Here is a 25218-nt window from a genome sequence, read left to right as displayed (position 1 = left end):
AGTGAGCCCTCATGTAAAGCTAGAAGGTGGACGGAACTCACAGAGAAGGAGGTAAGTTTGCTGAGGGGGATGGAGCAGGAGAGAAAAGTCTGGAGACTGAGGAGGAGAGAAATGGCAGGGTCAGGGCAAGGACATAGAATATCATGGAGATGACAGTGGGGCTGGGAGTAGAGGAAGAATTCAGTGTTAATACATTGTACACTGAGTGGTAACGGCATGGTGGGACTGATATCAACATTCTCTTCCTAGAGAGTGGGCAGTCGTCTGGCAACCAGAGGTCTTGTCTAACTCTGCCCTGGGGATGGGGACCCTGAGCCAACTCTACATAATGGTGTAGCCTATTTGTTGGAGGAATAAGTGGGGGTCGATGGTGAGAAGCCTAATGAAAGTATCCTCAAAGTTATGCCCAAGGGTGAGAGCATTGCTGGTTACCACTCACCCTTTGGGAATACTTCCCTAATTGTACTTTGGCAATTTGAGAGAAAATGAAATCAACTCATACCTGGGATGGAAACCATATAACTGCATGTCTTTGAGTTGGTATCTTTGACATTATTTCATCCATGTGATATTAATTATAAGCATTCAATCTGATTTTAATTGTCTACATGCCCTCATTTAGATCATTTTGTATCACCGATGCATTATCCCAAGCTGCCATGTGTGTACATTATCACATTCCATTTGTTTTCCCTATTCCATCACTCTACAAGGAGTACAGTCTACAATCTGAGTTTTCATTAAAAACTCAGCCAAAGGCTAAGAACAACCAAGGAAAGATAAACCCAACAATTGCATCGAGCAATCTGCAAATATTCACAGTGGTTTGTGTTGTTTTGTTGTAACTAAGATCTGTACAAAAATGCTTGAGGTTGTCAAGCACCAGATGAAATGTGCAGAAACCAAGCCTATCCTAAAGAAATCAGTAAATGATAGATGTTCAAAACCATTAAACGCAAGAAGAAATATCTTCAGGTGGTTTATGTTATTTTAAACAAGAAACTGTTTTCCTCTGACAGCCATGGGTGACATTCCTATAGCTTTGCAAACTGAAATGAGAATACTAGTGGCCCAGTGCACGAAATTCATGCACGGGAGAGGGGGTGTTCCTCAGCCCTGCCTGCACCCTCTCCAATCTGGGACCCCTCAAAGGATGTCCTACTGCTGGTTTACAGGGATCAGGCCTAAACTGGCAGTCGGACATCCTTCTTGCAATCCGGGACTGCTGGCTCCTAACCGCTCACCTGCCTGCCTGCCTGCCTGATTGCCCCTAACCACCCTGCCTGCCAGCCTGCTCGCCCCCAACTGCCCCCCCCCCCCCCGCTGGCCTGCTCGCCCCACCTTCACTCCCCACTGGCCTGCTCGCCCCCAACTGCCCCCCTGCTGACTTGCTCACTCCAAACTGCCCCCCCACTGTCCTGATCACCTCCAACTGACCCCCACTGATGGCCTGCTTGCCCCCAAATGGCCCCCCTGCTGGTATGCTTACCCCCAATGGCCCCGCCCCCCATCAGCCTGATCACCCACAACTGCCCTCCCCTCTTGGCCTCTAACCCCTCTACCTCAGCCCCGCCACCATGGCTTTGTCCAGAAGAACATCCAGAAGGTCTCCTGGAAGGTCTCCCAGTCTAATTAGCATATTACCCTTTCATTAGTATAGATAGAGGCCTGGTACATGGGTGGGGGCTGGCTGGTTTGCCCTGAAGGGTGTCCTGGATCAGGGTGGGGGTTCCCTTGGGGCATGGGGTGGCCTGGATGAGGGGCCTGTGGTGGTTTGCAGGCCGGCCACGTCCCCATAGGGTGATGGTCCCCGCTGGGGGGGGCGTGGCAAACCTGGGTGAGGGGCTGATGGCTGTTTGCAGGCTGGCCATGGCCCCAGGCAACCCAGGCTCCCAGACCCTCCTTGAGCAGAGGACACAGGGGCTGGAAGCAGGTATCTGGGATTTATTTATGTTCCATAATTGAAACTTTGTAGCCTTGAGCGGAGCCCACAGCCGGCCAGGGCAGGTGGGAAGCTTGGCTTCCTCCATTGCCAGGGGCAACCCAAACCTATTCGATCCAGCTCCGTGGCCGCCGCCATCTTGGTTGGGTTTATTTGCATACTCGCTCCTGATTGGCTGGTGGGCATGACATGTGGGCGTGGCTTGTGAGTGTAGCAGAGGTTTGGTCAATTTGCATGTTTCTCTTTTATTAGATAAGATAATGAAAGACAGTCTCATGCAGTGGTTGTAAACATAGGGTCGGAGCCAGACAGCTTGAGTTTTCATCCTGCTTCCATCATTTTTTACTTTTAGTTTTTTTAGTTTTTGCTGTGTGACCTTGGACAAGTTCTGTAACATTTCTGTGCTGCAGTTTCCTGAATGTGTTGTTAGGAGGGTTAAGTGACCAAGCCAGCCCCGCAAGTGAAGAGTGAATTTCTAAAAGCCACTGTTGCCTTTGTACCCACCTTTAACGATTAAAATCTTGTTGCCCTGATGAAAACATAACATAAAAATTCTAAAGTGGAAGAGTATTCTAATTGTGTTTCTAAAATAGATCTCTTATTGTAAGGAGACACCGACATAGTTCCATACTTCCAACCATTGAGATATCTAGTTAAAACAGCACACACACACAATCACAATATAGGAATGATTAGGATGATACCGCATATCTGCAACATCACTTACTGTATCCAGTGTAAAGCATTAGAATATTATCAAAAATTGCACTCACTTCTAAAATATGTTTAATAAGCATTTTTACATAATGCAACTGATGCTAAAACTGAAATTAATTTTTCCTTTGTGAAACAGTTATCAAATTCTTAAGCTACAGTACACTATGTGTAGCGATTCTACTTAAGTTTGTTTATTTGCCTCGTAGAGAGAGAAATGAGTGTGTGCATGGAAGGGGAGTGATTCAGCAATACTGTTCCAGTAAGAGGAGCTTGATACAATTTACAGATTCACAACAACACAATTCCTGCTGGGACTGACAGGTCTGCATATTTGATGCAGGAGTTAAGTTTCTTGGTATAATTCTGATTTATTCTTTCTGCTGCTAATCAATATCAGAAATAAAAGATTAGTTACAATGGTGTGTTTTTCCAGCTGAGGAAAAAAATAAGTCCTTATTAACTCAGCTAACAGTAAATTTTAGAGTTAAAAAAAAAAAGATGGAAGATATCTTAAAAATAACTCAAGGCATCATTTCTTTAAGGAATAAAGATCTGTATTCCTCAGCATTCCAGATACCAACTTTTACGTGGAGAAGCCACCGTCTGGCATCACTGTTCGATGTGTAAATACCAGTTACCCCACCTGGGCATTTGTAATGATCACAGCCCTCGATCCGATGCTGTGCTATGGGTTGAATGCCACCTTTCCACAAGGGGCTGACTACAGTGGTCATCTTAGAAAGTACTGTTTGGAACTTTTATATCTAACATCCAGGACACTAACAACGCAGACCCTGACCGCAGGATGGGGTTTGGGAGCTCTGATATTGATCTGCAGGCCTGTAAAAATAAAGCTCGAACATCCCCTGCAACTACTGCATCACAGTGTTCCCAATCAGCTTGGTCGAAAATCTGTAAGCTTTTGCTAAGTAGCTCACTGAGTCAATGGTTTATGCTTTCCAGCACACATGCAAATGTTATAAAGAATAAAATTGAAAGAACTTTTCATTTTATTTAGTTGAATATATGAGAAAATAGAAGAGCTGTGATTATAAGTCATAATACCAGTTGGCTCTAGCATGCTCAGGAGACAAAATGTTTGGGTTGGAATACCAGCTCCCTCCCATTTACTGGATGTGTGGCCTAAACTCTACACCTCAGTTTCCTCACAGTAAAAGGGAGATAATAACACTTACTATAATATACCATTGGAGATTTAATACATAAAAGGACCAGGGACAGTATCTGATACAGAATAAGCTCCCGATAAATGCTAGCTACTATCTACAGTGGGGCCTTGACTTACGAGTTTAATTCATTCCGTGACAGAGCTCGTAACTCAAATTACTCGTATGTCAAATCAAAAAGTGAACGAGTGAGACATGTGATGCTGGGCTGATGTTGTGGCATTCACTGTGACGTTCGCTGCGCCAACTAGCAGTGGGGTATCTGAAACTGGCTCGTAACCCGAATTTTAGCTCGCAACTCAAAGCAAAAAATCGGCCGAGAGACGGCTCATATCTCAAAAAACTCGTTAGTCGGGACATTCTTAAGTCAAGGTCCCACCGTATATATATAAAAGCCTAAGTGACCGTTATGATATATATAAAAGCCTAATGTCCGGAATGACTGGTTGACCAGTGGCTATGATGGGCACTGACCACCACGGGACAGACACTCAATGCAGGAGCTGCCCCCTGGCAGTCAGTTCGCTCCCACAGCCAACCTGCTGCGGCTCCTCCCCCCATGCCCCCCCCCCCCCCCGCCAGACCACCCAGGGTCTCTCCCTCTGGCCGGCCGGCCCCCCTGATAGGCCTTGATCACTGGCCAGGCTGAGGGGCCCCACCCGTGCACGAATTTGTGACTGGGCCTCTAGTCTATATATAAAAGGCTAATATGCTAAGTGTCCCTTCCACCTGTCCAAATGGTCGCTATGATGCACACTGACCACCAGGGGGCAGACACTCAACACAGGAGCTGCCCTGAAGTGCACTGGCCATTTATAAAGAAAGGGCACCGTGGACCTGGCACCGACAAAGCAATTCTCGGCTTCCCCCAAGTGGGACACAGGCCCCACCACCACCCTGGAGCGAGAGCCCACCAAATTGGAGCCGATGCTGCCGAGACCCCAGGGCACAAAATGTGGCCCACAACCCAGCCCAGAAATGGTGGCTGTGGGTGCCGAGTAATGACATCACATAGTAACGCCCGGCTTCCTCTCCATAGCAACTAGCCTCCTTGGAGATTCTTCAGCCCAGGAACACGACTTGCTTTATAGCCAGGAGCAAACATTTTACACTTTAACCAAATGTCTGTGAAGCATTTTCCCATGCTTCGTCTCATTTGATCCTCACAGAAGTCCTGGAGTAGGTAAATAGGAGACTTGGTGGAATCCTATTTTCTTTTCATTAGCCGGAAAACGGAGATTTAGAAAGTTTAGAAACTTGACCCGACTGAAAAGAAGAAATGGTAGAACTTGAAAATGACTTCAGTTTTCTCACTGCGCAGAATATAGTCAAAAACTGCTATAGTTAAATATTTCACCCTTTGTTCTCCCTGTATGATCTATAATAATAATCTGCTTCGTATTGATATTTACTGCTGTGTTGCTGACAATTGCCTGAAAGAGAAGTTGGGTGCTTCACTGGGCTGGACAAAGTTTAGCTAAATCAGAAAGTAGGTCTAATTAGGCAAGTTTATCTATATATATAAAGCTCTCGCTGGTGCCAATTGTACACATGTGTTTCCATCTGTCATTGTCGATCGTGAATTTGTTTGACACTTCTATTACAGAGAGGGGGTGAATAGCAATATTAAAATATTTCTTCTAATTAATTTCCTTTCAATGTGCACAAATCTGTGCACCGGGCTACTAGTTACTTTATAAAAACCAATGCTAAAACTTCACCATAGCTATTGTAGAGTTTTTTTTCTAGATCTCTCTGCAATAGTATTCCAAGAATTCATGGCAGTTTAAACCTGAAAATTTGAAGGATATTGAACTTGATTAAACATCTTCATTATTTTGTACATTATATGTGTATCAGTGTAATTTAAGGGTAAATAAGAATATATTCCATGGAAAAATTATGATTGGCATTCAAAATAGGTCAACTTCTTTCACGCAATGTAAGGAAAGGTACTTCACAATTCCAGTTCTACAGGCTATCACTGAATATGTCCAGTGTTCATTATCTCTTCCTATTCTAAAGTACAGAGCTACAAATTTTATATATTTAGGATCAGTGGTTACAGAAACCTTGACTATTTATGATTTATAGATGTTTCTCTTTTTGTGAGAGAAATAGTTTATAATATTTTATAAATCCTAATGAAATGTAGACTAAAGAGTATAAAATGAAGAAAATTGACACCCCCTCCAAAATCCTTACAAACCACACCAATCCTCTGAACCAGTGATGGCGAACCTATGACACGCATGTCAGAGGTGACACGCGAACTCATTTTTTTGGTTGATTTTTCTTTGTTAAATGGCATTTAAATATATAAAATAAATATCAAAAATATAAGGCTTTGTTTTACTATGGTTGCAAATATCAAAAAATTTCTCTATGTGACATAGCACCAGAGTTAAGTTAGGGTTTTTCAAAATGCTGACACGCCGAGCTCAAAAGGTTCGCCATCACTACTCTGAACACAGCCCTTCTTATTTCCTGACAACCCCTGCTCCCCCCATCAGCCCACCTCTATTCAATCCACACAGTTCCTTTTATCTCCATTATCACCACTGGGAAACCCTTTTTCAGATCTGGACCTAAAATATCTTTAAATCCACAAAACAAAGGTATGGTGCTATCATTAAGCTACTCTGTTCAAAAGCACACTTATCCTAACGGGTGTTTCCTCTTTTGTGGTAGAGAGGTCTTGGAAATAAGAGTAGAATAAAATGGCTTTAAGGTTTGGAAACATTAAGAATCATACTGCCCTAAAGCCATTTTAAAAGGGTCCTTCTTTTCTCTTTCCTCCTCAGATTTCCCAATATACATGTTTTAAGTGCAAATAAATATACCTGCTGTTGTTATCTAAAACAAAGCCTTTTGAATATGGCCAATTCCGAAGGCATACTGAGTTCTCGAGGTTATGAGTTACATTCTTTGTAATTTTTTGCTTTTCGATCAGAATTGACTAAATAAAGAATACATGAATTTTTTTCTAAAACTTGGGTAACTTTCCCTCTTAAAGACTTTCTATGTACAATTTTCATGTTTTGTCCTTCAATAAAAAGTATTATAGCATACTATAACATAGAGTACATACATGGTCACTAGGTGACTTCACATAGAGATACACATAACAGAAAATTACATTTCCTTTGCTTCTATTACTCTGTTTAGAATCTTAAAGATATTGCTCACCCACTTCTCTCTCAACCTTTGGCACAAACTTACAAACATGAAACAAGAAAAAATATAAGGTAAAAGTAATTTAGGACCTGTAAGGAAAGGTATTATAAATTATAAATGTTTGTAAAATAATTGACTATCAGATAAAATGGTAGTAAATGATGACTTGGCCAACAGAATCAGAAAACTGGATTATTAAAGGTGGAAATTGCTTTAAAGGGCATCTGGTTCAACCATGAAGCAACTTTATGCTTCTTTACTCTATTTTTATGCTTCATTGCTCTATTTTTAAAATTTTAGCTGTTACATACACACACATACACATGGACAATCACATGCGTGCGTACACACACACACACACACACACACACACTCTGGTATTGGAGACCAAAGAAACAAAAATGAAAATAGAGATTTGCTTTTAAGATGACATTCATAATTTAAATAGGTGGAGTCTTAAATGTAATATTAAGATAGCTAATGTGAAAAATCCTGGTATGAGTTTTTTGTTTGGCTTTAATTCTGAGAGATCTGTTGGGAATGCTCCAATACACAGACAGTACAAATCTAGCTGATTAGGTATTAGACAACCAGGCATTAGGTAACCTATGGGATTTAATGCAAATAACTTCTCTGTATCTTTCCACATTACAAATGTGGAGATAACACTGCCTACTCTACGTACTTCCTGAAACTGGTGTTGAAAGGTAGCAAAATATCTTAAAATACTTTGAAAACAGCTAAGTACTGTAAATTTAAAGCATTTTAAAATGTTCATTTGCACTTAAACTGCCCTACATAGTCATTTTAGTGAGCAGCAGTTAAACTCTCTATATTCCACATATCATTTCTCACTGTCAGTAAAGGGATCACAATTATAGATTGGGTAACAGCCTTCCCCCAAATATCTATGCCATAACCACCAGAACCTGTACTATGTTACCTTACATGGCAAAAGGGACTTCGCAGGTGATTCAGTTAAGAATCTTGAAATGGGGAGATTATCTTTGATTATCCAGGTGGGTCCATTGTAATCACAGTGTCCTTGGAAGAGGGATGCAAGAGAGTCAGAGGAGGTGACATTAGTGTGTGTGTGTGTGTGTGTGTGTGTGTGTGTGAGAGAGAGAGAGAGAGAGAGAGAGAGAGAGAGAGAGAGAGAGAGAGAAAGGGGGGAGAGAAAGATTGGAAGATGATATTCTGCTAGCTTTGCAGATGGAAGGTGGAGTCCCAAGGCGAGGGATGCAGGCAGCTTCTAGAAGCTAGAAAAGGCAAAGAAATGAATTCTCCTCTAAAACCTCCATAACGAATGCATCGGCGCCAAAATCTTGATTTTAAGTTTTTGACCTCTGAAACAATAAATACTAAATCTGTGTGGTTTTAAACCACGAAGACTTTGGTAAATAGGAAACTAATACAATCATTGAAACACAGCCAATTATCCACTACTGATAATCAGGGTTTTTTCTGGGAACACATGGGTTGTAAAATAATGGCTTTGACCAGTTTCTGAATCTGTTACCCAGTTCCATGGCACCCAGACTGGTGAGTCATTTAACAGCTCCCCTCCACTGTCACGGACAAGTGAGCACCAACTATTTAAGAAAGGCCAACTGACAACACATGGAGGTCAACTGGTCCTGACTTCATTCCAAAGTAGATGTTAGAATCATTCTAGATCTAATATATGTTCCTTTAAAACTTCCTGGGGAAAGAAAAGTCTTCTACTTCCACTGGTAGAAATGCTTCTCCTTCCAAAACATTTAGAATTAAAGTTATCTAAACTCTAGAATTCTTTCACCTATATATTTTTTCTTATTCTGTCCTTAGTAGACATGGAAATTAAAAAATGATACTTATAAGTCCCTTTCAGGTTCTTCTTTTCTTAGTTAAATGACTGCATTTCCACATTCTTTAATATTTTCTTAGACATTTTTTAAACCTTTATCCATTTGGATTGTTATATCCTATCTTGTATTCTCTATGACTTAAAAATTGGATACAAAAACCTGCTGGACAAAATATGCTAATCTTCCTTAAGAGTGATGCATTTGTCAAAGTTGGCTGTGCTCTAATAAATAAGATTAGGTATAGAGGAAGGAGTTTTGGTGAAATCCTGTTCTGGTACTCACTGTGCGACCTGGGGCAAACCACTTAACTTCTCTGAGTCTGAATGACATCATTTATAAAACAAGGAGCTTGGAATAAACACCCAGAAACAGCCTGAAGAGTCATTAAAGAGAGGCACAAAGTCTCTTGAGACTTTCTAATGAGAAAGTAATCACCACTGGCTGGAATAGTTGATAAGTACTACCCATTAGCTACTCTACAAAGATAACACTCGGAGGATACAGGCTTGTCTGGGCAATCCTGTATTCCATGATTCCAGATGTAGCACGGATCAGTGCAGGAAAAGCCAGATTCTTGGTGGCTAATGGATGAGGAAGGGTGGGGGCGGAAAGCACAGGAGACAGACATAACGGAGGGCCTGGAACACCAAGGACAGTGCAGAGTCCCTGAAGGTTTGTGAAATGCTCTCATGATCTCAGCAGACTATGACAGGAGTCCATTGGCATGTGAATTGTACCACGTGGTGGCCCTTAGCATGCTGTGTCATCCATGGCTTCATCCCCAGTGCCCAGGCACAACAACCAAGAATTAATAGTCGCTCACAATGTATGTGTTAGCTGACTGAGTGAATAACCCCAACCAGCCTTTCTCATCTTAACTTTCTCTGAGGGCTATTCCCTGGTGGTGACATTTACATTGTATCTTATGCAAATGGTACCCCTTGGACTTATGAGAACAGCAGCCTTGCCTTCCTTCAAGGAGGCAATGAATGGACGTCAGAGAACTGAATGGACTACTGGAGTTTTCTAGACAAAGATAATGAAAGCCTAAACTAGTGATAGCGGTGGGAATGGGAAAGAAAAACAGATACCAGCAGAAAGTATTTAGGGTGGTTAGGAAATATACTAAAATACTCTTGACTAGTCAAAGTCTTACTTGTTTTCTTTCCTATTTTTCTTTAGAGTAATTCAATAATAATCTGTTACAGAAAATTGGAAGGCTTATAATTATCTCCTGTTAAGCACAAGTTAACTGTTACTATAAACCTCGTGCTTCTGTCAAAAATTTATATTGACCCCATTTTTCTATTTTAGGATCTAGCACTTCAGTCAAAAATAAACAATTTACAGAAATATTTTAAGGAATAATAATTTTTTTAAAAACCCACAACAAAAAGCCCTAAAGAACTCTGCCATTTTTTAAAAGCATACCACATACGCAAACTTATACATTTTTTCCTGAATCCTATGTCACAGAAACATTTGCTAAAACTGCTCGGTCTTTCTTTTGATAATTTGCTTTCCAAACACAGTTTAAATGATGAAGAGAACTACTGTAAAGCAAAAGTCCTTTTGATTACTGAGTCAAACATGTGATTCAAATAGAGTATTTTGAAACTATGCAGCTACTATTAATATTCAAGATTCCATTGGATTTCTTTTCTATGAGACATTTTTTTAAAAGAGAAACCTATAACTACAATCTTTTTGGAATTCGATAGCATATACACAAATAAATCAAATGAAATTCTTCCGATTTTAAACATATCAGATGATTAGTATTTACAGGAACTAATCAAAAAGCTATTAAGAGTATAATAAAAATTTTGTTTGAAACCAAACATAAAAGTAAAAGGTAGCTATCTAAAAAAACTACACTAGATTTATATTTTATACGTAAGTCTATAACCTTGGATATTAAACATGCTCCTAGCTATCTCTTAATGAGCACCTGAGCTGTCATTTTTAATAAGACTGGCAATTATTACCTACTAGAGGCCCGATGCATGAAATTCATGCAAGAGTAGGCCTTCTTTCCCCCAGCTGCTGGCACTGGCTTCCCTCTGGCACCCGGGACCCGGGCTTCCCTCACAGGCCTGGCTTTATCTGGAAGGTTGTCCGGAAAGACATCTGGTCTAATTAGCATATTATGCTTTCATTACTATAGATAAGTTGGTATTTTCTGAAAATCATTTGTGCAATACTTAAATTAATATAGCTAAAATAGAAACTTACTATCCCATTTATTTTTTAAAAGTATTACTTCATAATAATTGGTAAAATATTATAGAAAATGACATGAACATATATTTATAATAAAAATCAACATGTGCCAAAATACATAGAATATTTCAGTGCAAAGCAGAACTTTATACAAACTCTTAATAATGCACCTCAGTTGCTCATTGTTAAAAAACATCTTTTGGTCCATTGACGCTATATGAAAAAAATATACATATTCAAGATAAAACATCATAAAAACAAGTAAGCCAAATACCTGGGCCACTGTAATCTTAAATATTTCTCAAGTGAAAGCAGACAGGAGATGAATACCATAAAAACTCAAATTATCTAATTCATCTAAGTATACAGGCCATTAATATGTAATGCAAGTAATTACATAATAACTTTTTGTAATTCATTGGTGACAGTATTCTAGAAATTCTACTTTATTTTCAAATACTAAAAATTTTTTAGAAATACCTCTTCCACAAAGATGTCTTTCTTCTCTAGCATTTCTCGTAAAGTCTGAAGAATTTTAATGCACAGTTTTTCTTCTTTCTCCATTAGTTTCTTCGTATGATTAATCAACCTGAAAGCAAAACATTAAGCCTTAAATAGGAGAGCGATTTCTCTTCAAGCTACATATTATCATCACATGCTAGAGGGAAATAAATCACACTATTATTTAAGAATATGAAGTAAACAATATAGACGCCTGTTTTCAAATTTTTTAAAAAATTACACTTAAACACTTAAGCTATAGACTCTGCATTATAAAGCTTCCGTTGTGTTACAGGCAGTATATCTCAGTGCTTCTAAATTTATTCAGATAGCATATTGTTTATGGGATACAATACTCTTTGAAAAACAATGAAACACTACTTATCTTTAATCCCATATGAACTGAAACAACTTTACTGGGAGAAATATGAATGTTTGCAGTATATTACATTTTTGTGTAATGTTATACTACATTATTTTCTATATACTGTATTACATTGATTGTTCAGTGCTAGCAGTATACAACATTACAACCTTAGCATGGGCTGCTTTCTAGTTTCCATTAATAATAATATGCTATTTTTTCACCACTAGAGCTTGGTAAAAACAAGCAGTTTTTGTGATTAGAAGCAAAACAAAAACAAAAGCAACAAAAGGGGTAACATTAAGACATCTATCCATTTACTATAATTTGAACAAAAATTCTGATTAATATTATAATGGTAACTTTTGCACTGGTGTTCTGTCAAGAGAAAAGTTTGAGGATCACAGTTACATAGCAACCCCAAGAACTCAAAATCAAATAAAACGTTCATTATCAGAATTTCTAGCTTAGCATAAATGGTTCTTCATTAAGCTGATTTGTAAGATGACCCTGTGAGACATGTCTTCCTGGAAAAACAAAATGATGTAGGCTATAAGGGAATGATCTGATGATTCCAGTGACATAACAGGAGTGCTATGGGACAAGCGACATTTCACTAGATAATGGCTAGTAAGTGGCTTATCAGGTGTCAGCGTGATGGACAAGGACTTCTCATGGACTCTCTTAATTCATCCTTATAACAAGCCAATGCTACAGGTTACATTGCCAGTCTAATTTTACTAATGAGAAAACTGAGGTCTAGAGAGATAAAGCAACTTGCCTCTAGTTACATAATTATTAAGGGGTGGCATCTGGAAATAGTCCCAGGTCCCTCTGACTTCAGAGCCAAGACTCTGAAGCCCCACTCTGTGGTGACATGACTCTGCTCACTGATCTCTTGAGTCTCAGAGGTACTGTGAAGAGTCCCAATAAAACTCAGCTGCACACAGCCACCTCTTACATGACATGACAAGGGCTATAGCAGCTGTATTGGCAATGTCATAAACTAGACAAAGAAGCTGTCACATTCTGTTGGGGGAGTTGCCCAGGGTTGACAAAGAGGGTTTCAGTGACAAGATGACATCTAACTATGAAGATTTCACCTGGCAGGGAAGAGTGGAGCGGTAGAAGGCATCCCTGCAAAGGGAACAGTAGGAACAAAGGGTGGAGCCAGAAAGCTGACCCTCACGTCCAGGAAATGATAGTTCTCTCACTGGCCGCTGACACTTGAAGTCATGGAAGAGGAGAGTGTAAAAGATACGGTCTGGAAAGAAGAAACTGGGAATATCATGCTAAAGAGTCTGGAATTTACTCTATAGAAAATAGGTTACCATTGTTTTAAAGGACCTGAATAACCCTGCCTACATGTGAAAAAAAAGTCCATCAATGGCAGTGGGAAAGATGACATGGAAGAATGAGCACAAAGCAAGAGATGAATAGGGCATGTGATGGGGTAGGATACAAGAGGCGATAAGGAAATGAAGTAGCCAGGTCTTCGCAGCAAAGGAAACCATCAACAAAACGGAAGGGCAACCTACTGAATGGGAGAAGATATTTTCAAACAATATATCTGACAAGGGGTTAATATCCAAAATTTATAGCATTCATACAATATAAAAAACACACAATCTGTTTAAAATATGGGAAGTCAACCTTTCTCCAAATAAGACAACCGGATGGCAAAAAGACACATGAAAATATATTCAACACCTGTAATCATTACAAAAATGCAAATCAAAACAACTATGAGATACCACCTTACATCTATCAAAATAGCTATTTCCAAAAAGACAATTACAAGTGTTGAGGATGTGAAGAAAAGGGAACCCTCATACAATGTTGGTGGAATTAAAAATTGGTGCAGCCACTATGAAAAACAGTAAGTAGAGCCCTCAAAAAATTAAAAGTAGAACTACCTTATGACCTAGCAATTCCACTTCTGGGCATTTATTGGAAGAAAATGGAAACACTAATTTGAAAAAATACATATATGTACCCCTATATGTTCATTGCAGTATTAAATACAATAGCCAAGATATGCACTGACAGATGAATGGATAAAGATGTGGAAGATATATTCCACTGTGTGAGTATAATATTACTCAGTCATAAAAAAGAATGAAATATTGCCATTTGCAACAACATGGATGGATCTAAAGGATATTATGCTAAGTGAAATGAGTCAGACAGAAAAAGACAAATACCATATGATTTCACTTATAATTGGAATCTAAAAAGAAACAGAAAAGTGAACAAACAAAACAAAACAAGACTCATAGATACAAAGAACAAACTGATGGCTGCCAGATGGGAGGGCAGAAGGGGGAAAGGTGCAAAAGGTAAAAGGAATTGAGAGGTACAAACCTCTAGTTATAAAATAAGGCCCAGGGATGTAATATCCTCATATCCAGCAATATCCTCATATCCTCGCCCACACAGGAGTTGGCTGTGATAGATGATGGTCAAGGGGACTGGCAGCCTCAACCAACTCTCCATCCAGATACTCTCCCAAGAAGACCAAGTAGCTCTGCCTGAGTCTACATGAGATTTACTTGCAGATCACTCAATGAAGTGCCCTCCACGTTAAGACATTTCTCTTCTTTCTGAGGCTTATTCTACTTTTCCTCACAACTGCTTATACTTGCAGATCTTCCTTGGAAATTTTCACTTACCATTCAAATGAAAATATTCTAGGATAAATATATTAGCTATAACGGATCTGACAATGCCACAAAAAAAGCTGTGAAAAATAGGTAAATGAAAGATCTGCAGAGGAGGATCATCAGGGCAACATGGCAGAGTCCTGAGTCTGAGACATAATAGCTCTCTACCTGATGCCTACTCGACCCTCAGCTTCCTCATCTCTAAAATGAGGCTGATGTCTCAATCTCTGAGTGTTTATGCAAATCAGATAAAACAGGTAAACCCACAGGGGACCATCATGCACATAGTGAGATCTCAATAAATGTTAGCTCCATTTGCTTTCTATGTGAGTAAAAATTGGTGACTTTAGATAGGAATCTTTTTTAGGGTCACACCCTATAGGTATAGAAAGGAATCAGAACCAAAATATTATTTGATGTGATATTGTGTGCCAACCATGACACATTCCACTTGCAGTAACTTTCAGTAAAATGTGACTTTCACCAGCATAAAATTTCAATGACATCAAATTATTTTGGAAGTATATCTTAACATGGATTTTGGACCTCTGACATACTCTATGGACTGTCCTTATGTGCCAGCAGAGTAAAACGCAGAAACGTTACAGGCCATCTCAGTTTGATGACACTAGCAGGGTTGCAGATCGCACCCACTTACTTGGACATGAAAGCACCGCATCGGATCCTTGCATCACTCCCCTCAGGGAACAGTAGCTCTGGACTGTACAACACATCAACCAACACTGAGAACTCAGCCTGCATCATTGGGCTGAACTGCTGCTCCAAGGAGGCCACTACATCCTAAGGAAGAAAGCACAAGAGAACCTGTGTGAAGACCTAAGTCATGACAAGCTGAGGAACACTTACCAGGAATGAGATGTGGGAATTTCACAGATATACCCCGTTTTCCCAATATCTGTTCTTCCAATACAGTCTGGTTTTCTGTATCAGTGCTGCCTGTGTCTCTGTTGTCGTTTTTAAGGTAAGGGAGAGGTGGGTAGCTTATATGATTTCTAAGGATATACACACAAGATGAAAAGCCAATAAAACCATTGGTACAGGCCTTTAAGTGTCTTGGGTTGTAATGGACACATGGCAGGTATTCATCAAATTGGAATAAATTGGAGCATGCCTGTGCAAGAGCCAAAAAAAATGTTTTCTATGTGTCATTGGTCATCTAGAACTAACCATTTCTTCCAATGGGGAAATTCCTTGCTATATTGTTTGAAAAAATGTATAGAATATAATCCCTTTCCTCTTACAATAAAGAGTCTTAATAATATCACCTAGTCTCCAATCATCAGCACCTCTTAAATGCCTCTCACGCCCTCTATTTCCATCCAGTAGCCACCAATCTGTTGACCCGGCCTTCATTGTTGTATGCAACACCTATTTCTCCATTGCATTCATACCACGATCTGGCTGAGATCTTAAGTAATTCTTAACTAATCTGCCTTCTTCTAGTCTCTTCCTGTTAATCCTATCCTGCAAACCAATAACTGCTTAATCATGTATAATGACATTTTCCCCCAAAAAAATTTTAATGACCTTTAATGATTTGAATAGCCTTCAAGTTTCTCATACTGAAACTAACTTGCCTTTTTAATCACATATAATGCTTATCTATTAAAACTCTGAACCTCCACCAATTAATCTACCTGTAACCTCTCATAATATTTATTCCAGTTCATGTCTTGACCATTTCTTCAACACAATACCCTCATTTGCTCCAATGAAATTCTCTACAGTTATGTGGGTAGGAAGATGTCTGTTATGGTTTGAATTGTGTCTCCCTCAAAACTCCTACATTGAGGTCCACATCCTAACCCCCAGTACTTCATAATGTGACTGTAATTGGAGAGAGAGCCTTTACAGAGGTAATTAAGGAAAAATGAATTCATATATGTAGGCTCTAATCCAATATGACTGGTAGGAAGTTATAAAGTAAAGCCTGGTCCCCAACTAGAATTTGATATTTTCAACCATATTTAACTTGTGTAACTACATATGTTAATAATGTAATTTAGAAAATTATGCCTTTTCATGCTCGCATTGTACCTGTAACTTTTCAATAATATTTCTATAATCCCAAGCAGGTCCTCCAAGAGCCTCCTTAAAGCGGGGTCCAGAGCGAGCCGACAGTCTCCAACCCATGGCTGCTCTCTGCACCATATTTGAATGGTTCTTCATGAAAAGAGTATTAACTTGACTATCCAAATCCACTGGAATAGCAATTCCACGATTCTTTGCTAAAAAAGAAAGATTTTTAAATATTTCCCTCTTAATTTGACCAAAGCTTTTTACACATTATCAAAATAATCATATAAACAGAGAACAAATAGAAAATAAAATCATAAGATATGTGAGATCTGAGATGTAATGGACAGAAGGTGACTATACTTAACAATATTGTACTATACATTTGCAAGTAGCTAAAGAGTAGATCTTAAAAGTATTCATCAAAAAACATCTGTAACTATGTGAGGTGACAGATGTCAACTAAATTAATAATGGTAATTATTTTTCAATATACTTATAACAAATCATTACGTTGTACACCTTAATACAATGTTATATGTTAATTAAAAAGAAAAAGCATCAAATCTTTAAACTCTGCCATTAAATTATTTTATATAACTTCAAAAGCTTTTAACATAAAAGTATTTCAATTTTTAAGGCCAGTTATTAAAGTGGGCTCATTAAATATTCAAGAACTTACTTGATTTCTTAATGCTTAATGTTCGAAACATACTTTCTACAGCATCACTATAGAAAAACCCTGCATGACAAACATGCACATTTGTACTTTCCCAGGTACCAAGGAAAATAAGAAAACATAAGAAAATCCTACGGGCCCATTCATTAATTAGTGTGTATGTGTCTGTGCACACGCATGTACATACACACAAAATTTTAAGTGATAAAATACCCTAGAGGAAAAAAAGTTTTTAATGGAAGATATACAAAACCCGCATTGGAAAATGGCACACAGTATATGTCCTTCTTCCCCAAATCAACTGAAATTTATATTTTATCAGACTTATACGACAACATTAAAAAAATGAGAATGCTTGTCAGGAGGAAAACAGAATCGTGAAGGCATTTCTGCGGAGTGAGGATGGGATTAGTCCCTCAGAGAAGGAAGAGGTGAAACTGTTTTACAAGAGATTCACGTTAGAACAGGCCTCCCTAGGTGCACAGTCAACCAACACGAAGAGTGGCAAGGGATCTGGGGCTGTCATCGGGGCAACTCACTCAGTAAGAACATCTGAATAGCTGGGAATTTAAGGCCCTCCTCCCTCTGACTAACATAAACAGAGCAGCTGGCAGCAGTGGGATCTATTCAGAGGATAAAGTTAGGAAATGTAGCAATGTTCTCTCCAGAAAGTGGGATACCTGCCTGGAGAGAATGCCAAACGCAGGTGTTAGGACCTGACAGAGAAGTGGAACAGAGCTTGAAGGAACTTCCAGAGATCTTCTTCAATAAGCTGCAGAATGGGGGAGAGAGAAGAGGCAGCTCCAGCAAAAAATCAGACAACTCCAACCTCTGAGCAAAGCCTTTGTTATTTCAATACCTGTTAGTATTCCCAGCCTGACTTCTGCCACACACACACACACACACACAGGAAACCTGCATATCATTTACACAGCCCCTCATCCTGAGCTCCGGGTCAGCCCTGTCATTTACAGGAGACTGCTAGTAGAGAAATCAACCTTCAATTTCTGTCTTCTCTGCACTGGGAGCTGCTCTCCCACCACAGCCCCTCATCCCCTGGAAATGCAGCCCAAGCCAAGTTTGTCTCCAGCCCCTCCTTGGTCAGGAGCACCTCTCAGCTGCTGAGCCGGCCACTGTCTGCAGTGGTGCTGAACAGCCAGGGACACTGACAGAGGAGAGCCTCAGCATCTTAGCAGCCCCACATCACCTGCCTTCACTTAGGGAAAACCAAGTGAAGGTGGAGGCAAAGACTGGATGTGCCCAGCTGCAAGCCGAGAAATGCCAATTAACACCAGAAACGAAGAGGAAGTCTGGAACAGATTCATCCCTAGAGCCTTTCGAAAGAGCGTGGTGCTGCTGTTGTTTCAATAAATTTCTGTTAGTGCTCGCTTCGGCAGCACATATACTAAAACTGGAACGATACAGAGAAGATTAGCATGGCCCCTGTGCAAGGATGACATACAAATTCGTGAAGCGTTCCATATTTTTTAAAAAATAAAGAAATTTCTGTTGTTTTAACCCATCTAGTTATGTAATTTGTTATGACAGCTTTACAAAACTGATATAAATGCCAACAGCAAGGAGAAAACTACAAGGATTTCCAGGGGGGAAAAGAGGATTCCTATAGAAAATCAGTCTGGCACCAGACTTCCCATCATCAATAAATATTGAATGCTAGAAGTTAGTAAAATAATGGATTTAAAGACCAGATGGACAGAGATTTTGAAACTAAAAGTTTATGCCCATCTGAACGAAAAGTCAGCCGGGCCAGTTTGGCTCAGTTGAGTGTCTACCTATGAACCAGGATGTCACCATTTGATTCCGGGTCAGGCACATGCCCCGGTTGCGTGTTTGATTCCCAGTGTGGGGCATGCAGGAGGCAGATCAGTAATGCTCTCTCATCACTGATGTTTCTATCTCTCTCCCTCTCCTTTCCTCTCTGAAATTAATAAAAATACATTTTTAAAAAATCAAATGTCATTCCCAAATGAAAACATTTCAGAATATGCAAGGCTCACAACTTTTTCTCTGAAACCCTATGAAAATTACTCCCAAAACGAGAAAGGAATCCAAGAAAATGTCGACATGAATACAAGAAATCATGGCAACTGGGTGTGAATATGAAGCAGAGAATAAAGCTAGAGACAAAGGAAGACCTGTTAGACATTAGTGACTGGGAAATTCTCTTCCTTAGGAAAGGTTCAATATCACAGCATTATATTCTGTCTCTAATGTTTATGCTATTAAAAAACTTACCCATCATCATATTACAGAGCTCTGAAAATGTATTTTTAAATGTTATCAACCTATAAGATATCTCATTATATTTTAGAGTAGAATACAATTATAACAACATAAAACCCACAATCTATTAAGCAGTCATTAATAGATTGGGGAGTAAGGGGAAAAATGAAGGCAGTATTTAATTTCCTTGTTGTTCATAGTGTGGATCATATAGGCATTAAATCAAGAGATAGATACATAAGGATATCATTTCAAGTTATAATGACAGTCAATGGAAGACTTTATAAAAATGAATGGAAATAGGAAGGAAAGAATGGGGGCAGAGGGAGAATGAGAATGAATGAATAAATCTGGCTTGTTTCATATAATGAAAGGAAAGCAACAACAGTAGGTAGTACGGAAGCTGAAAGGTACTTAAAAACTTCTTTGAAAATAAACAATTTTAGCTACCTACACAAAGAGTCACCAATTTAAAAAACAGCTCCGGCTGAAGTTTCAAGGAAATAATAACACCTCTAAGACAACCCTGAACTATCAATTGCACCACTCCCTAGATTTCTTTAGTGAGTGTTTTCCTAATATTCATTATAAAGTTCCCTTTCCCAAAGCATACAATGTGTCTGTTTACGTCCATCACTCACAGCAGAACAACTGCACTCCTGTCTCATCTGAGGGACAGACACTGCCAAGCTGCACATATTTTTATAAATACTTAATCCCGCGCGGTGAGCAAATCTTGGCAAGACTCTCATCCTTTTCTGGCTGCTTCGCACATAAGCTGGGTTTGCTCTAAACATTTATAAGTCAGAGGACAATACTGCTTATCTGTTATTTTCTGAGCAACAAAAATCATAAGCCTTAATATTGCTCAAAACACATTATAACCCAGTTTCCACTACCATCGAAACAAGTGGGGGAGGGGTGTCGGGATCTATCTCCCCTTTCAGAACCAGGAACATTCGATACAACCAGCCATCAAATAAGTGTTGTTGCCATGAATGTAACTTACACAAAGAAGAGCTCAATGAATATTTTTTAATGATACCACTGGGAATGTAGGCCAAAGGCAGCACCTCTGTTGTTCTTGGCAGCACCCTATCCCCTACCCCCCTCCACACACACACCCATTAGTGAGGTCAGGAACATCTCACCCACCTTCCAAACTCCCAGATATCTTTGAGAGCGTCTGCCACTCTCCCACTATAGCCAGCACCACGGGCTGAGAAGACTTCAATATTCCAAAATTTGTTGAAAGGGATTTTTTTTGTTTGTTATTCTCAAAACTGTGCCACTCTAATTGGTATTTTCTAGTCTCCCATCTTAGCACAAATTGCACAATATAAATTAACTGGATAACATATACTATTTTCTCATTCTCACAGGTAAATTCTAGCCAAAGGCTAAGTCACAATTTCTTGGGAATAAAAGAAAATTAACTATTCAATTGGGGAAAACAGAACTTGAATTAAAGTAAGTCAGCTGTGTAGATACTAATAAAAATTGTTCAAGCAAATGTAAAAAATATTAATACCTTTAAAGACATGGCCTGAAATAGATTCTCTGAACTGTCAAAATATTATAAATATGAATTTGAAAGCAAAATTTAACAGTGAAAATTTGGCTTTCCACATATTGTTTTAAAATTAAAACAGAAAAGAAGTTGTGACTAGAAAAGAAAATAATTCATTCATGATCTCACAGGAACATTAATAACTAGAACAATATTTTTCAAATGCAATAAAAAAAATGATCGAAACTAAGCTTATGTTTATTCAGCTAGAAAAAGTGTTATGAATAATATATTGAAATGTGAACTAGGATGTATTCTTGGGATAATGGTTATTCCCTGTCTTCTCTTCCTCTTAATAAAAAAGAACTAATGAATTTACTACAACTAGTCACTCTTCTGGTATGTAGCATTAACTCCAACTGTGTGCTTTAGTGGTCACATTAACGTTTAAAATGTTTAAAAAAGAAATGCTCCTGCCCTGGCCAATGTGGCTCAGTTGGCTCGGCGTCGTCCCATGCACCAAAAGGTTCCTGGTTTGATTTCTGGTCAGGGCACATGCCTGGGTTGCAGGCTCCATTCCCGGCAGGGGGTGTGCAAGAGGAAGCCGATTGATCGACCAATGTCCCGCCCTCACATCAATGTTTCTCTTTCTCTCCCTCTCCCTTCCTCTCTCTCTAAAAATCAATAAAAATATTTTTTTAAAAGAAAGAAAAGAGCCCTGGCCGGTTTGGCTCGGTGGATAGAGCGTCGGCCTGCGGACTCAAGGGTCCCAGGTTCGATTCCGGTCAAGGGCATGTACCTTGGTTGCGGGCACATCCCCAGTGGGGAGTGTGCAGGAGGCGGCTGATCGATGTTTCTCTCTCATCGATGTTTCTAACTCTCTAACTCTCTCCCTTCCTCTCTGTAAAAAATCAATAAAATATATTTTTAAAAAAAAGAAGAAAAAAAGAAAGAAAGAAAAGAAATGCTGCTAAGTTAGAGTACAACTGAGATACTACCTTGCTAAGAATATTTGGTCAGAGAGTAAGTATATGGAGTCCTTAAAAAAGTAATAGGAGAGAGCATGGATTATTAATAATGCATTTGTCTTTTGTAGAACCTTGCCTAGAGAAAGTTTGTTCCCTCAAAGGAGCTATCTTTATCCACAGGCACTTTGATCATTAGGCTAACCTACTAATTAGGCTTATAAATCGTGAAAATTCTCTGGATATGACAAGTCTTCACAATCATTTTAAGATGTAATCAAAATCTATTTCTAATTATTATTCATTAAATATTGCATATTATGTAAAAATGTTAATTAGACAAAATTACTGATGATATCTGCCAGACCAAGATGCCTGAGAACACACATATTGCAGTGAGAGATGCCCTGGAAAAAAATGCTTAGAAAGATAAACTGACAGGTAGGGGGAAAGGCAGCAGAAAGTGCAAGCATTAATTAGAGCACGTGGTTGGTTGTCAAGCCCTACCATACGGGCCCTCAAGAACAGCAGGTGCAAAGAAAGGGCCAACGGGGTGGGCAGAGAGTGGCACTTATTCTGTATCATGTGAAAATATCCAGGAGACATCTGTACTGAAGCACTAGTGTGTTTAAATATGAAGAACATTAAAGATATGAAATGCATTTTTCCTGTTTGGCACTCAAACTATACTGAAATAATCCCCAAATTGAATAAAGAATATAATGTTATGGGTTATGCAAGAACTAGTATTGGCACACCTGACTAGTCATCTGGAAAAAATAAAGTTGATGCTATACCCTATACCTTACAACTAAATATATTCCAGATAGCTCAACATTATAAACAGCCACATCAAAAACATAGACAGAAAACCTACAACCATGAAAATTCTCAGTGGGAATTAAAAAAAACATCTCAGACTGATCAAGGACATTCTGAAGATAAAAGAGAATCTGAAAAGCCTAAAAGAAAGTAAGTTTCTGCCTACATAAATAAATGTTCACATGGAGAATGAAATTTTAAGAAAAAAATAGCTACTTATAAGCAAAGAGTTCATTTCCTTAATAAATAAAGGGCTAAACAAATTATCAAGAAAAAAGAAAACGTTTAGAAAAAGCAAGCAAAGCATAAGAAGTGACAGTTCACTGTAAAGGAAATAACAATGACTTAATCATATAGAAAGGTTCCTTTCCTCATTTATAAAAAGATATATACTTTAAAACTGTAATGATATTTTCTACTTATAAGGTTGGCAAAAAATCAGGGAGATTTGAGAACATACCACATTGTCAAGGAGAAAGATACTCTCCTACATTGCTTGTGGCATGTAAATTGAACAATCTCTATGGAAGATAATATCTGTCAAAATTAAAATACCCAAAAATTCTACTCCTAGATAATTACCTTATTCTCCCTCATGTGCAAAATGACTAGAAACAACATAAATAAACAACAGTGGGGTTAAGTAAATTAAAATACAGGCACACAGTAGAATATTATGCAGCCAATGGCAAGAGTGGAATGTTCATTCATCTATATATATAAAAGCCTAAGCAACTGTTACGACCAGTCGACTGAATGACCAGTCGACTGAATGACTGGTTGACTGGTCACTATGACACGCACTGACCATCAAAGGTCTGCCCCCTCACGGTCAGTGTGCTCCCACAGCCAACCTACTGTGGCCGGCCAACCTGCCATGATCCCTCCCCATAGCCGGCTGGCCCCCATCAGCCCCTATCGGGACTGGGTGAGATGGCCCCGATTGCCAGCCAGGCAGAGGGACCCCATGTGTGCACGAATCCATGCCCCAAGCCTCTAGTTTATTTATAATTACCCATTTATTTGACTCATGCAATAAATATTTGAGTAGCTACTGTGCTCTAGGCACTGAGTCAGACTCTAGAACTATGTAACAGATAAGGTACTTAGTTTTACTGCTTTGTAATTTCTGTACTTGTTATATTTACCCTGGATGTGCTAGAAATTCATTGAGGGCAGAAAATATGGTTTGACAGGCTGCCTTTCCCCAGCTAGAAATAAGGTATTTCAGATAATGAAGGATCATTATAAGTCAGCTGAGTTAAATACATGAAAAACTTTATAAGATTTGGTCCTATCTTGTAACATATGCAGATTTAATTTTTAAAAAGTAATAATGAAGTTTTTAAAAAACATAATTATAGGAATGTATTATGTCTAATTCTTTTTACAATCAACTATAACATCCTAGATACATGAAAACAGGTATGTTTGTTTTAACAGAGACTAAATTTCTTTTCTCAAAGGGTTAATATTTTATACATGTTCAAACTGGGGGTCGGGGAACAACTGGCTTGATGATTAATGTTGATTATTCAAACCATTTGTAAAAGATATTTTACAGAATTTCCATTTGGAAAAAACATTTTGTTGCCAACAAAGTACCCAATATTAATCCTCCCAAATCATTTGAAGATTATGAAACATATGGAACAAAATTCTTTTTCAAATGCAATAATATGAAAGTCATTCTTGGATGCTTTTTCTCAAAGTACTTCTGGCATAAACTGTTGTATTTTATATAAATGAGTAAACTGAGTAACAAGGACTGATCAAGGGCAATTATATTTATCCATAGTTTGTATCTTCAAGGTATAAGACGGGTAATGTTGCATGAACTGATTTGTGATAGTAGAGTGTCACAAATGTCTGCTAGCATGTCGGTCTAGAAGGGCTTCAGATCCTGGCTCTGTCCCCACCTGTTCATATGACCTTGGGTGAGTTACCCAACCTTGTAGAATTTGGGAGGAGGGAAAGAAACCAGGAAAAGCAGATGAAGCTCAGATGATGAGGGATTTTCTAGGCCATGGTAAGGAATAGGACTCGTACGTGCAATGGAAATTTTTAAGCAGGTGAGTGATTTGACCTGATGTGCAATTTGAGATCATGCTGTTATTTAGGAAATGGACTGTGGCAAGACAGAAATGGAGGTAGGGCGTTGAGTAAAGAGACAATTCTGTAGTTCATGTCAGATAATGGTGGATCTGAACAAGGGTGTCTCACAAGACAAAGGAAAAAATATGTACTTTGCAAGTGGAACCCAGAGAATCTGCTGTTGTGTTTAATGGAAGTGAGCAACAGGGAAGAATCAAATGTGACCCCTAAGGTTTTTGAAAGAAA

The 25218-nt window shown here is 38.9% G+C and overlaps 1 protein-coding gene and 1 non-coding gene across 2 annotated transcripts in view; one reads left to right on the top strand and one right to left on the bottom strand.

Annotated features, from left to right (window-relative positions):
* Positions 1 to 25218, bottom strand: part of ITPR2 (inositol 1,4,5-trisphosphate receptor type 2) — a 425687-nt gene that overhangs the window by 178295 nt on the left and 222174 nt on the right. The window contains exons 35-37 of the mRNA XM_070410528.1: positions 16680 to 16870; positions 15280 to 15422; positions 11574 to 11682 (exon numbers count right to left, since the gene is read on the bottom strand). Coding sequence (XP_070266629.1) covers positions 11574 to 11682; positions 15280 to 15422; positions 16680 to 16870 — 443 coding nt within the window. The remainder of the gene's footprint in view (positions 1 to 11573; positions 11683 to 15279; positions 15423 to 16679; positions 16871 to 25218) is intronic.
* Positions 18719 to 18825, top strand: LOC139007730 (U6 spliceosomal RNA). Its single transcript, XR_011470895.1, has one exon. It is a non-coding gene; the product is annotated as a U6 spliceosomal RNA (small nuclear RNA).

This window comes from Myotis yumanensis, unplaced genomic scaffold (genome assembly GCF_028538775.1).
Source record: "Myotis yumanensis isolate MYYU_CA2020_CCGP unplaced genomic scaffold, mMyoYum1.0.hap1 SCAF_3, whole genome shotgun sequence".
Lineage (NCBI taxonomy): Eukaryota > Metazoa > Chordata > Mammalia > Chiroptera > Vespertilionidae > Myotis > Myotis yumanensis.
This window is presented reverse-complemented; position numbering and strand designations above follow the sequence as displayed.